This window comes from Pelophylax lessonae (assembly GCF_965119305.1).
Source record: "Pelophylax lessonae genome assembly, chromosome: 2".
In the NCBI taxonomy this organism is placed as follows: domain Eukaryota; kingdom Metazoa; phylum Chordata; class Amphibia; order Anura; family Ranidae; genus Pelophylax; species Pelophylax lessonae.
In genome coordinates this window covers 509,838,061-509,853,661 of record NC_138769.1, presented here as the reverse complement: position 1 = coordinate 509,853,661, position 15,601 = coordinate 509,838,061, and the positions used below count along the sequence as shown (strand labels likewise).

At 40.1% G+C, this 15,601-nt stretch overlaps 1 protein-coding gene across 1 annotated transcript in view; it reads right to left on the bottom strand.

Moving 5' to 3' along the window:
- Positions 1-15,601, bottom strand: part of MYCBP2 (MYC binding protein 2) — a 553,924-nt gene that overhangs the window by 369,560 nt on the left and 168,763 nt on the right. Inside the window, 4 exon segments of the mRNA XM_082246610.1 lie at positions 623-740; positions 2,615-2,696; positions 5,121-5,240; positions 13,405-13,512. Coding sequence (XP_082102736.1) covers positions 623-740; positions 2,615-2,696; positions 5,121-5,240; positions 13,405-13,512 — 428 coding nt within the window.

Below are 15,601 nucleotides of genomic sequence, written 5' to 3'. Positions count from 1 at the left end.
ATTGTCCATATACTGTATAATATATACAAGAACAAAAAAGTGGTGGATCTGCAATAAAAATGTGCCATCTTCATTAACTTTAAAGCACCTTACTACCACACATCGCTATTGTATTAAAAAAAAAAAGGGTGAAAAAAAACCAAAACAATACACAGGTGTAGGTGGAACCAATTTTCTTTATTGCTGTTTATTAGTGATCCTGTGTAATGCCTGTGATTGGGCTAACTGGCAAAACATGGCTCTTTACTTTTTGATCACTATAAACCAATCACTGCAGTCATAAGTGTAAACACTACCTATTTCTACAAACATTTACAATTCGCTCTTATGGACCTTTGAGTTTACTTGAACCAGAATAGCGCATTGACGAAGAGTTCAAGCTCCCAGACCCCCAACTTCAGATAAGCTGCTTTTTCTATTTTTTAAAAAGTAAGTACATTACTATGGTTTAGACTTCTTTTAAAATTAGAATGCTACACTATGCCAGTGTATGGTGGCTTTCGCTTGTTTAGTAGTCAAATTAAATTAATCAACTGTGAGAAAGGGGGAAACATTATTTAAATTATAAACATATAGGAAACAATTTCTCAAATATAGCAGATTTCTTATTTTTAAAACTTACAGAGAAACTTCCAAAGGTAAATACTTGTCCATCCATTAAAAGGACAGCAGTGTGATTGCTTCCAGCCGTGACTTGTGTACTTGGGCCTGGCAGTGCTTGTACTAGTGTTGGACAGCCCCTAAGTAAAGAACAAATTGCTTTACATACACATGGTGTGACAAACTCAAAGCATTAGAGAGAACAAACTCACAAGCAGGATATCTTGCTTGTATTGCCATATTAAATGTGAGCAAGTTGCAGACGGTATCAGTTTCATGCATTACAAGTGATTTCTAATACTTCTATCATCGCAGATAAAATTGACCGTCTCCTCTTACAATAAGGGAAACCTAAAATGCATATAAAGCAATGAATTGTACAGAACATGTTATGCATCCTCAACCTTCCCCCCACCCTATAAGCTCAAAGCACTGGATCAGAAGGCAGAAATACAAGAGATAAGACCTTGCCATGAAAGTCAGCTACAAAAACATGTTCAAAAGCCAGTAGGATAACATGTCACAACTGTCAAAAGATAACGTTACACCACAAGTAAAGGACTATGGGCTCTATTTTTAAAGGTTTTCACACAAAATGCACTTAAAATCAATTGTAAAATGTGTGACTTTGAGGTAAAAGTTAATAGGTAAACCGTGTGAATCTTGAGTGAAAGTGTTGTGACTCTTGTTTGAAACATTAATAGTTAAAAACTTAAAAAAACAAAAACAAACCCAAAAACTAGGATTAAAAACTAGGTAAAAAACGATGGTCTATTTATCAAGTTCACTATATGCTGAGAGATCTGGCTGTTTGAAAGATGCATGCATATCTTATAAGAGCTCATAAGGTATTAATGGGCAGTGCCAGCTGATCTTCAGACATCTCTGCTAAAGTGGAAGTAGGACAAAGACTTCCTGGACACAAAAACGTTTGCAGTTTTCCCTCCAAGAACCTTCAGTGCAATAAGCACTTTATATACAGTGACAACGTTTCAAACAAGCAAACCTGACATTTCTGAAAGGAGTCAGCCCCCGTTGACATTGAAGAGACCTGTCATGCGTTTTGACAGGTCAAATCACATGACAAGTCACATCCTATTGCCGGCAATCGGACTGTTCAAATAGGTGCAACACCAACTTTGGGGTGCCACACAGTTTTGGAAAGTACATGCACTACTTTTGGCAATTTCGGGTACGACTTGAATAGACATCTGTGCATGAAGCCACACATATGTCTTCAAAGTCACACCCAAAGTCGCACTGAGATGCAGCTTTGAAATCGTGCAATTTCAGATGAAGTAGCACGATTTCAAAGCCGCAGTCAATGTGAATGGGGGTTAAAAGGTAAAAAGTAAGGCTACATCCACACAGGTTGTAGATGCAAGAGAGCATTCAGCACCAGTATTGTTTTATCTTGCCTGAGCTGATATCACTGCAACAAGTGAACATGACAGCATGCACCCAAATATGCAAAGTGTGTACCAAGTGACGGCCTCTCTAAATACCTTCTCTCAGGCATGGTGGGGGTGAACTTGAATGGTAACAGCAATCTCCCTTTTATCATCTGGGAGAATATAGCAAAAAAAAATTATATATATATATATATATATATATATATATATATATATATATATATATATATATATATATATATATATATATATATATATATATATATATATATATATATATATATATACATACATACACCAAGAGGGGCTCCTATGTTTCTCATAAAGAGACCGAAAAAGGTTTCTGCAGGCAACACTTGGGGTGAGGTTTACTAAAACTGGTGCAGCTCTGCTCTAATATTTGCATGAAGGGAAATGTTTATACTAAATACTGGACTACAAATATCTATATATGACATGAGTAGAGTTTAGCACGGATAGCATCAACTTGTGTCCTTCCTCCAGCTATTAAAGTGTCACTCACAAAACCAAATTCATTTTTTTTACATTTTATTTAAAATGTCACCTATTGAAAATTAAAAAAAAATCTTGTTCATGCTTACCTACAACTCACATCACCATGCCCCAGCTGGCCGTGTTGACCATATCCAAAAGTGTACACGTCTCCATTTTCCATTAAAACCACTACAACCAAACAAAAAGACAATTGGGAAAAGACTAAAATAGCACCTAAACTGATTATTTTCTTAAAATAAGAGACTGGTAAGCACTGAAACTGGTAAAACACTGATTAGGTTTCATTACATAGCTACTAGCATTTCAACAAATTGGCGAACACTATATTTTGAAAAAGTAAAGTACATGTGGTGTACACCAAGGATCTGCACTTCACAATCTGCTATGTAAGTGAGGGCTACCATGTCATCAGCAGGCAGCACTAGTACGATTCCTGTGGTGCCTAACCTGTGGCCATTTGGCACTTACTGTGCAGTCCTTGAACCACAGCAGTGGAAGTGATTGCTAGCACTGTTATCTAACATGTTCCCAGTCTGTCTCCTAAAGCACCTTTGGACAGTCTTCTATAACATTACATTTATAGACTGTAGCAGGGTGGATAAAAATCAATGATTTAAAAAAAAAAAAAAATAATAAAATCAGTTTTTTTTTTTTTTTTAATCAAATTTATTTTAATAAAAAACGCTTTGGAGTAAAAATGTATCTAAATATAGTTTTCTATTTAAGATTAATTAATAATTTAGTTTATTCAGCATGGAATTGGAGCTTAGTTATGTAGCATGAGGCTGTATATTCTGCAATATTTATATATATTTTTGGTTAACTCATTCAATGAATCCATGCACTGCCTTGATGCACACACAATTTCACAGTAACCATGGGATGAAACAAAGTTCAGGAAAATTCCTTTAGCCTATTGTTTGCAAATCTATGTACACTACAAACTGTATTATTGCTCGAAGAGAAATGCATCTGTGCCAGGCTCAAAGTGTGAGGAGGAAGGGCAAGCAGTAAAAAATGAAAGTGAAACCCAAGCAGCTTATAAACCTTGTGATCTTTCTGCACATAGGTTGAAGTGCTTTATTCCTCCCTTGAGGAGCAAAATGGCAGCAGGCCATAAAAGAGACCCAGTTTGGGAATATTTTAATAAAGTGCCTGGTGGCCCGTATGAAACATGAGAAGACGTGCTGTGATGAAAGGACCGTGTGTGAAGTTTTTTTTTATGTGAACCCAGCTGATCTTCTATTCAATTTAAGTGCCGGTTCACACTTGTGCGATGCGGGAACGCTGCGAATATGCAGCGTGTTCCCGCAATGCATCCGCACATCTGGCAGTTCACACTGCCATATGCGATACGCAGGGGGTGTCAATTAAAATTTGACACCCCCAGTTGCGATCGCATATCGCAGTGCGATCTGCAAGTTCGCACAGAATCGGATCGCACAAGTGTGAACCACTGAGCGATCCGATTCTCAAAAAAAGCCTCATGTGCAAGTTTGCTGCGGATGCGCTGTGAATTCAGCCATACAAAGTGTATGACTGAACTCGCATCCGCGCATGAGATCGCATGTAATGAAGGAGCAGTGCGCTCCGAATTACATGCGATCTCGCAAATCGCACAAGTGTGAACCGGCACTAAGGCTCCGTTCACATCTAGGCGTTTTTGGGGAGTTTTTCTGCTCTAGGATCAGCTCTCAAAACGCCCAAAAAGACAAATCCTATTCATTTCAATGGCCCCTGTTCACATCTGAGCGTTTTGACGCTGCAAGCAAAATGCCCAACGCTCAAAAAAGTACATGAGCTTCTTTTTGGGCAGATTACAGGCGTTTTCCATTGGTTTCTATTCAATCTAAAAACGCCTGCACAAAAAACGCCTGTAAAAATGCCTGTAAATCACGGTAAAAGTCACGGTAAAATCGCGGTAAAAATCACGGTAAAACCGCGCGAAAACGATACGCTCAGGTGTGAAAGTAGCCTTAGTTCTATAGTTTGTTTTTTCAAAGATATTTTGTTTATGCACTTCAGTTACTAAACATTGATGTTTACGCAAATACAAGATTATATGTATGAAAATGTTTTAATTAAATAAAAGAATTTGAGTAGTTCAACTACGTGTGATTAAACTAAAATTGGTTCTGATATCTCTATTTTACTAACCTGACAGCTTTTTGTTCTAAATACAAAACCTTAATTTTGTTTGTAAATATTAAAAACAGCAAGAATAAGTCCTTACATTTAAAGAGCACCTGTCATTTCAGATCCATCATGGCAGCGCCTTTTAGTGGGCATCCACTCACCTGCTGCCGCCACGTCCCTCACCTTGTTGCATTACTGCCGCATCACCAGCCCTCCCATTAATGTGAATGGGACTGTCGTGAGTCAACAGCTGGTCAGAGGAGGAGCCTCTGCGGGACAGAGATGACAGTTGCTCTTTAAAAATTATGATTTAAAATCAAGCCTTTTTTACTAGTGATTTAATTCATGATTCAAATAGCGATTTAAATCAAATCCACCCTCTTGTGTAGTCTCTTGGAGATGTCATGCAGCCAAGCTGGCAGCCACTGTTCTATTCACTATACCAAACAACTTTACCTGAATGGTGAAAGCCACAGCTGACTTGAACAGCCCTGAGCTCACTATCAAACCGAACTGTTCCAGGAGGGTAAGTGGTGATTTTGCTGGCATCTTTCTCTCCTTGTTCTCTGCTCTCATCTGCAAGAAAAGTAAGTCCACATTAGCGACTGGATACATTAGTGAGGAGAGAAAACAAGAAGAACTGTCAGGCATGTTTGCATTGAGATCTGTACTCAGGAGCATTTATTTATAGGCATTGAAAACCACAATACATGTCGGGTTTGCTCTAGGTAAAGAGACAATTGAGCTGGATTCTGGTGGTGCTTAATGGAATTCAATGCAAATATGTACAAATGGAAGAATAGAAAAAAAGTGGCCTTGTGCACATTCTTGGGAGATGCCCCTCTAAAAGAAAAAGAATAAAGTACACCATGGTGCGAGATCAGGGAAAATCAGTGAACACAACAAAAAAGGAAAGAATGACAAGCATAGTTGGGAAACGTCCACTTTCAGTTGACCCCAAGTACAAGGCTACAGGAATTTTTAATAATAAAACACACAATTTGCTGGAAAATCGAGAATTCTAGACAATGCAGGCACACAGAAATTGCCAAATGCTATCATATGTATGTTGGACTACAACGCAGATAAAGCTGTCAAATATAAAAGCAGTCAGTTAGAAAACGTAGTAAAGAGGCAGAAATGTGAGCAGCACCTAGAAGAAAGAAACATATAAAGAATGAAAAGTGAAAATTGCTTTTAAGGAGAAGCAAAATCAATCCCAATAAAAAAAAAAAAAAAAAAAAAAAACTGACAAAAGATTACATTTCTAGTTAACTAAATACTGGGACTTAGAAAACCTTAATGAAATCAACCCAACACACACACAAATGCAGACTTTCAAGTTGTTCTCTATTTACTATGTGTGGCTGATGCGCCTGCCCAAGATGGTTTCAGTGGCGTTGATTTACTAAAGGCAAATAAACTGTGCAATTTTGCAAGTGCAGTTGTCCAGAGATTAGCAAAATGAAGGGGCACTCTGCTGACTTCCTTCATCCAACCATATGCAATCAAAATGCTGTATTTTCTTTTTCTTTGCATGCGATTAGTTAAAGCGTCACTTTACAAATAACAATTTACCAAGCTCTGGAGCAACTGCACTTGCAGAGTGCAAAGTCTATTTGCCTTTAGTAAATCAACCCCACTGAAACCATCTTGGGCAGGCACATCAGCCACACATAGTAAATAGAAAACTCAGAAGTCTGCATTTGTCCTACACAGCGCCAAATTAAGCAAGACAAACCTCAAACTTAAGTTGATTCCAGCTGAAACTACCAGTATTCAAGCTGTAGATGGCCCTGTCTGCACCCTCGGCACAACAAAAGTCAATTTAAAATTGAGTGAGGTGGAAACAATGACCGAGTCCAATCAGATGCACATGAATTGTGAATAGACAGCCTTACCCGATATGGAAAAGCACAGAAATACCCCTTTAAAAAGGGTATCTAAACCCCCCCAAAAAAAAAAACAGACTGCAGGTTACCAACCCTTCACTGTGGTGTCTGCATTCATTTTCTTTTTTTAAGGCTTTTCCTGACCCTTCTTGTCGGTAGGCATTTCTCTATTGTATCTATGGGGGCAGACTTCGCTGTCATACAGACTGGGCTTTAAACATGTATGCCTTTGTTTATCTCCATAAAGTAATTGAAGGTACTAGTAATTTACACAATAAAAAAAAAAAAGGTAAGGTTCCTTTGTTTTGCACTGCATTTCTGGCAAGATCTTTTTTTACTTGCCGAAAAAATTCTTGCCTAATGCACACGATCAGAAAATCATACGAAAAAAATTGGATTTTTAACCGAACGTAAAATCCATTTCCCTGACATTCATTGATTGACACCGCTCCTGATCTTCTTGACCATTGGGGTATACTGCCCCGTACAGGAGGAAGACACTAGATAGAAAAATAATTTGACTGGGCATTCCCAGGAGGTATGCTCCCTCTCTCTGCTACAGGTACTCATTTTGTTACAAGCAGTCAGAAGTAATACAACTCCATAGAGGGGTGGGTGCTGTGTCCGTCAATGAACATGAGAGAAATGGATTTTACAGCAAGTCAAAAATCCCATTTTCTCTTTCATTCATTGACCAACACAGCTCCTGATCATCTTCACCATTGGGACGTCCCAAAGCAGTGTCAATCATGATTGGTGGGAACAGCAAGAAAAAATTCCCAAGCCTAAACTGTAGCCAACCAGGTAACAGGAGCTCAACCAAAACAACTGGAGAACACCTGGAAAACATTACACCCCAAAAGAGGGAACAAGCCCCCTAAACAGCAGCCTGCAAAACCTTGCGGCCAAAAGAGGCATCCGCAGATACCAACACATCCACTTTATACAATTTTGTGAAAGTGTGCACCGACGACCAAGCAGCCGCCTTGTGACGAAAGGCCAAAAAAGCACTGAGCGCCCGCATAGAGTGCGCTTTCACAGGGAAAGGAGGAACCTGAACCTTAATCAAATAGGCCTGAATCACTGTCTATCTGATCCAGCTAGAAATGGTCGCAGATGAAGTGGATAGTCCTTTTCAAGGCCCATCCGTAAGCAATAGGCTACAACAAAATTGCATGTGCATGAGGGACCCAGGAGGGATCCCTGGGCCCAGGCAAGACACAGAGCAAGAAGGGCCCCCCCATCGCCAGGACAGCACCCTGCCTCAGCCCCAGGAGGTAGCCAAACCACAATACAACCCCAGTATAGGTGGAGGGGGGAGAGGTAGATGACCCACAGGACCATCAGACTTAAGGGGAGGCCTAATGGGAAGGAGGGGAACCCGGGGTCCGAACATACCAGGGAGGGGCCCGCGTCCACCTCAAAACCCCCCAGGAAAGGGGGATAGCTACTCATTCTGACCATACCAGGAGCCAGGCGGGCACCGCTCCAGACAGAACCTCCTCGCCATCAAAATGGGTGGGCTGTTGGCCAGGAGGAACACTGCGACGCAGGCCGGAGACCCGATTGTATGCAACCTCACGAGGCATTTAACTTGCAGGCCAGCCCCGTTCGGTTGGGCTATGTCGTGGCCTAGCGCAGAGCCGAGGTCAGTGCGCGCTTGCTGGCCAGACTGGGGTTATCAAGTTGATTGTAGATCTCAAAAAGGAAAAAAAAAAAATCTAAAAAAGAAAAAAAAATTACCAGGACCAGAGATCCCAGCAAGGAACTAGGTACTTACTTCTGACTAGGCAGGAAAAAAAAAAACTATCGCAAGTCAAGTTCTTTTTCTGCTTCGTTTCCTACTCTTGTAGGGGGCAATATAAACCAATGGTCAAGAAAATCAAGAGCTGTGTCCATCAATGAACAAAATAGAAATGCCACTTTTGAAGCAAATGTACGATAATCTGATCGTTAGCACACAGCTTGCGAGAGCCAAATCAGGACAGGTTGTGCGAAAGTATCCGATGGCACAAGCACGGAAATTTCTCGGACGACCAGTACAGTTTTTGTCTGGAAAAAATCTATTACAGGTACAATACATCACTTCTGAATTTTTATTCTGTCGCACAAGAATTTTCATAACTTTAGTAACCTTTTTAATTTTCGATATGGAAACTAGCATGCAAAAAAAAAAAAAAAAAAAAACTGATAATTTGTCCAATAATTTCATCAGGTGTCCGAGGCTTTAGTCTGAAAAAAGTAAAACCTAGTGTAGCCACCGCATCAACTGACTGGTAAGCTACAATATATTTTTGTTTTTTGGTTTAGACCAACTTTAAAATTGGAACATTAATGTTACCCATTAAGGTAAAATAAATCCTGATATAATAGCAAAGCTGAAAATACCTTTTCTGGAAAAAAATGAATAGCGTCATTTGACTTTTGTCGAATGAAAATGTTTTAATTAGCGGCTTCAGTGCTGATCATTGTATTCTGACAGTGGAGGAGTCCCCACTGTCAGAATACAACAGCATAGCTAGGAGGATTCCTCCATCCACCTTGCTTGTGTGGATGGGGGAATTCATTCACTTTTTTCCTCAATCAGCCCTCTGGCTGAACCAGAAATAAATAATAATAATAATAATAATAATAATAATAATATATATCTCTATCTATGGCCAGCTTCAGACTGCAGGTTTTTTTTCCTAAAGTTTCTGTGTGACAGTGCAATACAATCCATATTAAAGTGTAGAAAAAAAAAAAAAAAAAAAGTACTGTATGCATTAACTGATATTGTTAATTCTTTCAAAATCCTTAGGCTCCGTTCACATTTTGGTGTTCTGGATCGGGGCAAAATCGTGATTTCCGTCTCTTCCAATGGCACGCCAAAAACAGGGTGATTTTGCTGAGATTGTCACGTGATAAAACGCGGTAAAATCGCGTAAACAAAATTTGATTTTACCAAGATACGTCGGGTGACAATATCGCGCAGTGTTTGGGGTGCCATTGGAAGGGACTGGTATTGCACGGGCATCCTGCGAATTGCCTTGATTCAGGATCGTGGGCAGAATCGCGGCGAGGAGTGTATTCTGCCTGTAGAAGCAGCTCAATGTTATCCTATGTGTCCATGCACATTAGGATAACTACAGGCATATTTTGAGCTCAACGTTTAGAGGCAAACACACTTCTGATTTGCGTTCCTAAACCACGCTTACTGGCCGGAAAAACTCTCCTAAACTCTTCCAAACTATATATCTATACAAGCATTTGTTTCTGCCAAGGCAACTGGAGTTTTTTTTAAAGCCCAGTGTGCATGGAGCCTAAGGGGCAAAAAAAAAAAAAAAAAAAAGCTGCTTTTACAGGCATTTGAGATTTTATTTCAGCTTAAAGAAGATTGTGCTTCTTTGTGTTCTTTTGCACTTTTTTTTTTATTGAGCATAAGTGTTTTTTTACCCACAAACGCTCCACTCGGCTTATTCCTTTATTTGTGTGGGGTTGTTTTTTTTTATTGTAAGAGCTTAAGAGTATATGCCTGTAAACGCCTGAAAAAACCATAGTGTGCATGGACACATTGGCTAACAGAGGGGAGCTTCCAGGCAGGAAAAGATGAGCGCTCCAAAAAGCTTAAAAGCCCATAGAAGTATCTTCTTTGAGCTGCAGTGTGCACAAGCCCTAACAGAAGAATAAAAGGAATATTTGACTTATTTTTGCTTCAGACACGTTGATAAGAAGCCCTACTGTTTCTGTGCATTGCAAGATATAAAACACTGCAACTTATTTTAATAAATCCTATTGCATGTCCATAAAAACTGAACAAAGGGGTCATCTAAATAGCACTAGCACACCTAACAGAATGAGAATTAAGATTGAACAATACAAAATAGTAGGCATCAAATGCCCTGCTGCACCAATATGCTTAAAGTAGGCACTACGCCAACAGATCATAAAATTTCCCAATTCCTCCCAGCTACAAAAATCTGTCAGAAGAGAAAATGGAGCAACATTGTAAAAACACTTTAGGACAGGAGGTACAAAACAACCAATTGGGCTGTGCAGGATACTAGCATGTTAATCAAATTAAGTTTCCATGAAAATCAAATTTGCTCATTCGCAGAGATTATCCAACATGTTGGAACCTCCTGTCAAAGATTTCAAAGCTTGAGGGGTTTAAATTTCATAGAAGGCTTAGTTAAGAAAAACAGCATGGAAAAGTTAATGAAGACAGACAAGCCCACCTATGGCCAAAGGTAAACGGAAGATAAAAGTAAACCCCGCAGGCATCTACAGTGCACAGGTATTAAAGCACAGTAGTTCAACTGTAGCATCACAAACTTATCACACCTCTGCATGACAAAACGGTAGATGGTAAGAGCTAAAAGTGTCTTCCTTGTGACAAATATGATGCAAGAATAAAGGCATTTTGTAAAAACAAAATTCACTATAAAATGAATAAAACTCGATTCTTCTCATTAGCTTGAACAGAAAGCAAGTAGGTACATATTGCTTAAAAATAATGTAGTATAACACAAGACAAATGGTACTGGTGATATCTTTTCTCAACTAAGTACCATGCGCTACTAGCTTCACCTTGCCATCAGTGACATGACTGATCCAAGTATTTTTATGTATGTTTATTGATTCCAATCCCATTGGAGGTTCTTTTATCTCTAAGGCCCCTTTCACACAGACCGTTCAGATCCACCTGTCTGTTTTTTTGGCAGATCTGAACGGTCCCCCCATGCATCTCTATGGGGCATCGGATGTCAGCGGAGGCATGTCCGCTGACATCCGATCCGTCAAATCTGGACGGATGGAAACCCTATTTTCCATCCGTCCAGCGGATCGGATCAGATGGGATCTGATGAGAACGGATTCCCATCCGATTTCCCCCATAGAGATGCATGGGGAACTGACAGCTGTGTCTCCGCACACATCGCGGAGACACAGCTGTCATCCTCCTGCTCAGCGAGGGATCGGCGGCTCGATCCCCCCCCCCCCCCTGAGAAAAACTGAATCCGTCCGACGGACAGATAGTGTGAAAGGAGCCTAAAGAAGAAACCAGTTAAGCCCCTCTGGCTTTTTTTTTTCTCCAGACTGTAGCACTGGAAGATGACTAAAAAAAAAAAAAAAAAAAAAATGACTAAAAAAAAAAAAAAAAATCTTTCTAAGCTTACCATAGCAATAGCCATGGCCAACAGAAGAACATTTTTTAGCAAACTTTACCAAGTAATAACCATAAAACTGAATTTGTGAAGCTTTGGTATATTATCATCCTTTACCAAAAAGTAAAACTAAAAAGGCAAAACTTTTTTTTTTTTTTTTTTTTTTTAGTTTTGGATAGAATGGAGAGGGATTAGAAATCTTGTCAGTTTTTATTGCTGTCTGTGTCACTGTTAATGACATTCACCCTCTATTTGTGCTACTTACCATGATCATTAAAAGTGAAAGTAAAAGAAAAAAAATCACAAATTTTGGGTTGTCCCCAGAAACGTAATAAGTTAAAATGAAATCCCTTAATTTGCACAGATTTCCTTTCACTTCCTGTTTGGCTATGAGACAGGAAGTGAAGGGAAATCTCCGCAATGGGACGCAGATGACAAAAAAAAAAAAAAATCGAACAGGGGTTAGAACCCTCCTTTACTCTATCCAAAATGAAGTTTTGCCTATAGTTCTACTTTAAACGAAAAAAATCTAAAAAAACATCCTTCTGATTTTTACGGATACTTATTTCTACCGAAGAGACGTGCGCAGGGACGTGCGTTTTCTGCACTTATCTCTGCAAGGTCACATATCAAAAAAAAAAAAAAGAGGCAAGTGTTGCCTCTTTTTTTTTTATACAGGAGAAGAAACAAAAAAAAAAAAAAAAACACAAGACTAACATTACAGTGTGAAAAGAGCACATAGAAAACGACGGTGTTCTTTGCAGCCTTGCAGACATTTTTGATGCACATTTACATGCAGATTTGAACTGCGTATTTTATCAGTTTTATGCACACATGGTGTGGCCCAGAACATATATTATGGACAAATCTGCTTAGTGGGTTCTCAGTTTGACTAGAAATATATAAAAAAAAAAGGGGGGAAGAAACAAAAACACAAATGAAATACAGTAGTCATAAGAAAAGGAATGACAAAGCAAGGGAATTATTGTGAATAAACTATGATGTTGAATTAAGCACAAACAAAAACTGCCTAATTTCAGAATTATACCGAGTTCCAATAGGTTACTCCATTGTGAAATTGTCCCTTTTTTTGTTTTTGATTTTTTAACACCCCTGTGACAGTAAGGCAAGAAATGAGAGGAACAGGAATGCACTGACAGCAATAGAAACCTCACCCCAGCCTTTCCTCCACGGTACTTCTAAACATTGTTACGGTTCTGGTGACCGAGACAAGAATAGAGAGTATATTATACCCATGGGGACACAACACAGGGTAGTAAAAATCAGCAGAGGTTGTAACTGCTTTCAATTTCGTTAACACAAAAAATGGTTTTGCCTGGAGTTGGCCTTTAAAGTTTTAAATATCTCTACAATAGTAGCAGCATAGTTACGCCTGAAAATGCAGAACATCACAGTTAAGGTTTGTCTGGCGTACTACTCTGCCAGATAAGAGACCAGTAATGAAAGTAAATAAATGAATTCCTCACAAGGACAAGACGTAAGGACATGTAGCATCTCAGTTGCAGTGGACTTATGTATCATGTGTCAAAAACTGCCCATGAATCTGTGATTACGAATAAAAATTAAGTGATAAAGACAGCCATCGCCCAGTGAAAAGGAAAGTATAAAAAGAAATGGATGCTATGTGCTCAGGAAAGGTTCAGATTGGTTTGTCCTCTCTAGTGAGTAAGGAAGACTAAATACCTTTTTTCTTGTTCCGTTTAAGTTTTAGCTGTGCTGCTGGTAGAATTCTTAGTCTGGCTACAGCCTGCCCTCGGTTGTTGAAAAAATTAGCAGGAAATACAAAGGGGCCTGGGAAGAGACATTTCGTACATGCATGGGAAAGCTCACAAAATAAAAAGAAGTTTAGTGGAAAAATGAACATAACAAAATTATGAACAACAATGGCAAGACACACACCTAAAAAATAACACAACTAAAACTGATATTTTGGGGTTGGGGGGCCAAGGGTATAATGCATCACACACTAGCTGCTTAACCCTTTCTGGGACAGAACGAATAAAGCATATCTAACCTCGAATAGGATTTTTGACTTGACGTAAAATCCATGTTTATTGATGGAGACAGCTCCTCATATTTTAAACCACTGGGTTATATACTGCCCCCCCTACAAGAGTAGGACACAAGGCAAAAAAAAAAAGTCTGGCTACGCCTATGGGCAGTCCCAGGGGATATACTCCCTCTCTTTTGCTATAGGTACTCCGTTTTGTTACAAGCATTGTCTGAAGAATACAACTCCACAGAGGGGTGGGTGCTGTGTCCATCAATGAACATCAGGGAAATGGGTTTCACGGCAAGTCAAAAATCCCAATTTCTCTTTCGTTCACTGACGGACACAGCTCCTGTTCTTAACCAATAGAAGTCCCAAAGCATTATTGAAAATGAGGGGTGGGAACAGTGAAGCCTAATTTCCAAGGCTTACTATAGCCAACCAGGTAAAGAGGAGCTCAACCAAAAAAACTGGAGCTCACCTGAAAGAAAATACACCCTCAAAGAGGACCAGGTCCTCTAAACAGCAGCTGGAAAAACCTTACGGCCAAAAGGAAGCCTCCGCAGATGCCAACACATCCACTTTATAGAACTTTGTGAAAGTGGGCACTGACGACCAGGTGGCTGCCTTGCAAACCTGCATCCCCGACGCCTGATGACGGAAGGCCCAGGAGGCACTGGGCACCCGAGTAGAGTGCGCCTTGACAGGGAAAGGAGAAACCTGACTCTTGATGGAATAACCTCATTGTTTGTCTGATCCATCCCCAAATGGTCGCAGATGATGCAGACAACCCTTTCCAAGGCCCATCCGTAAGCACAAATAGTGAGTCTGACTTCCTAAAAGGCTCCGTAGCTGCCAGGTACACCCTAACTGCCTGGGCCACATCCAAGGCATGCAAAGCAATTATCTTCAGGTGTTTTGGCCTGAGACACAGATAGGCAACACAATGTCTTCATTCAAATGAAAATCAGAGACAACCTGGGAGGAAGGAACGACGGACAGGGGTGAAGAACCATCTCATGTCTGTTAACCACCAAAGGTGAACGACAGGATAACGCCAATTCCGACACCCTGCGCGCAGAAGTGATAGCCACCAAGAAAGCCACCTTCTGGGAGAACGTAAATCTCCCAAAGGTTCTCAAAAAGGAGGGTTCTGAAGGACAGAGCACTAGAGATGTCCCGAACTGTTCGCCGGCGAACTTCGCATGTTCGCCTCTGCGGGCGAACATATGCGATGTTCGGTCCGCCCCCTATACTTCATCATTGAGGCAAACTTTGACCCTGTACATCACAGTCAGCAGACACATTCCAGCCAATCAGCATACCCTCCCTCCCAGACCCTCCCACCTCCTATAAAAAAGCAAGGGCAGCATCCATCTTAGATTCATTCTGAAGCTGCAGAGTTAGTTAGAGCAGGGAGAGGGCTGCTGTTGCTGCTGAATTGATAGGAAAATCATTAGCTAGGCCAGTGTTGTGTCCACTCCTGCTGTAAGGACAGCATCCCGACAGCACTCCAAAAAGCCCTTTTTAGGGCTGGTATTTCAGTCTGCTTTTATTTATTTTTTGTTCTATATATTTATCAGGCAATTTTGGAGGCAGGCATGACTTTTTTGGGATTAGTGTCGGGGGGGGGGGGGGGGTCTAAAAAGTGTACCTGTGAAGTTTCAGCTCTGTAGCATGCCCAGAACCAGAAAAAAAAGAAGATCATATAGGTGTAAAAGGAGGGTTCCCACCATCCCTGCTCTACTGAAAAATTATCTTTTTTTCTGGTTCTGGACATGCTACAGAGCTGAAACTTCACAGGTACACTTTTTAGACCCCCCAGACACTAAATCTCACAAAAAAAAAAAAAAAAAGTTCCTAAAAATTGTCATTGTTGATAGAGAGCCA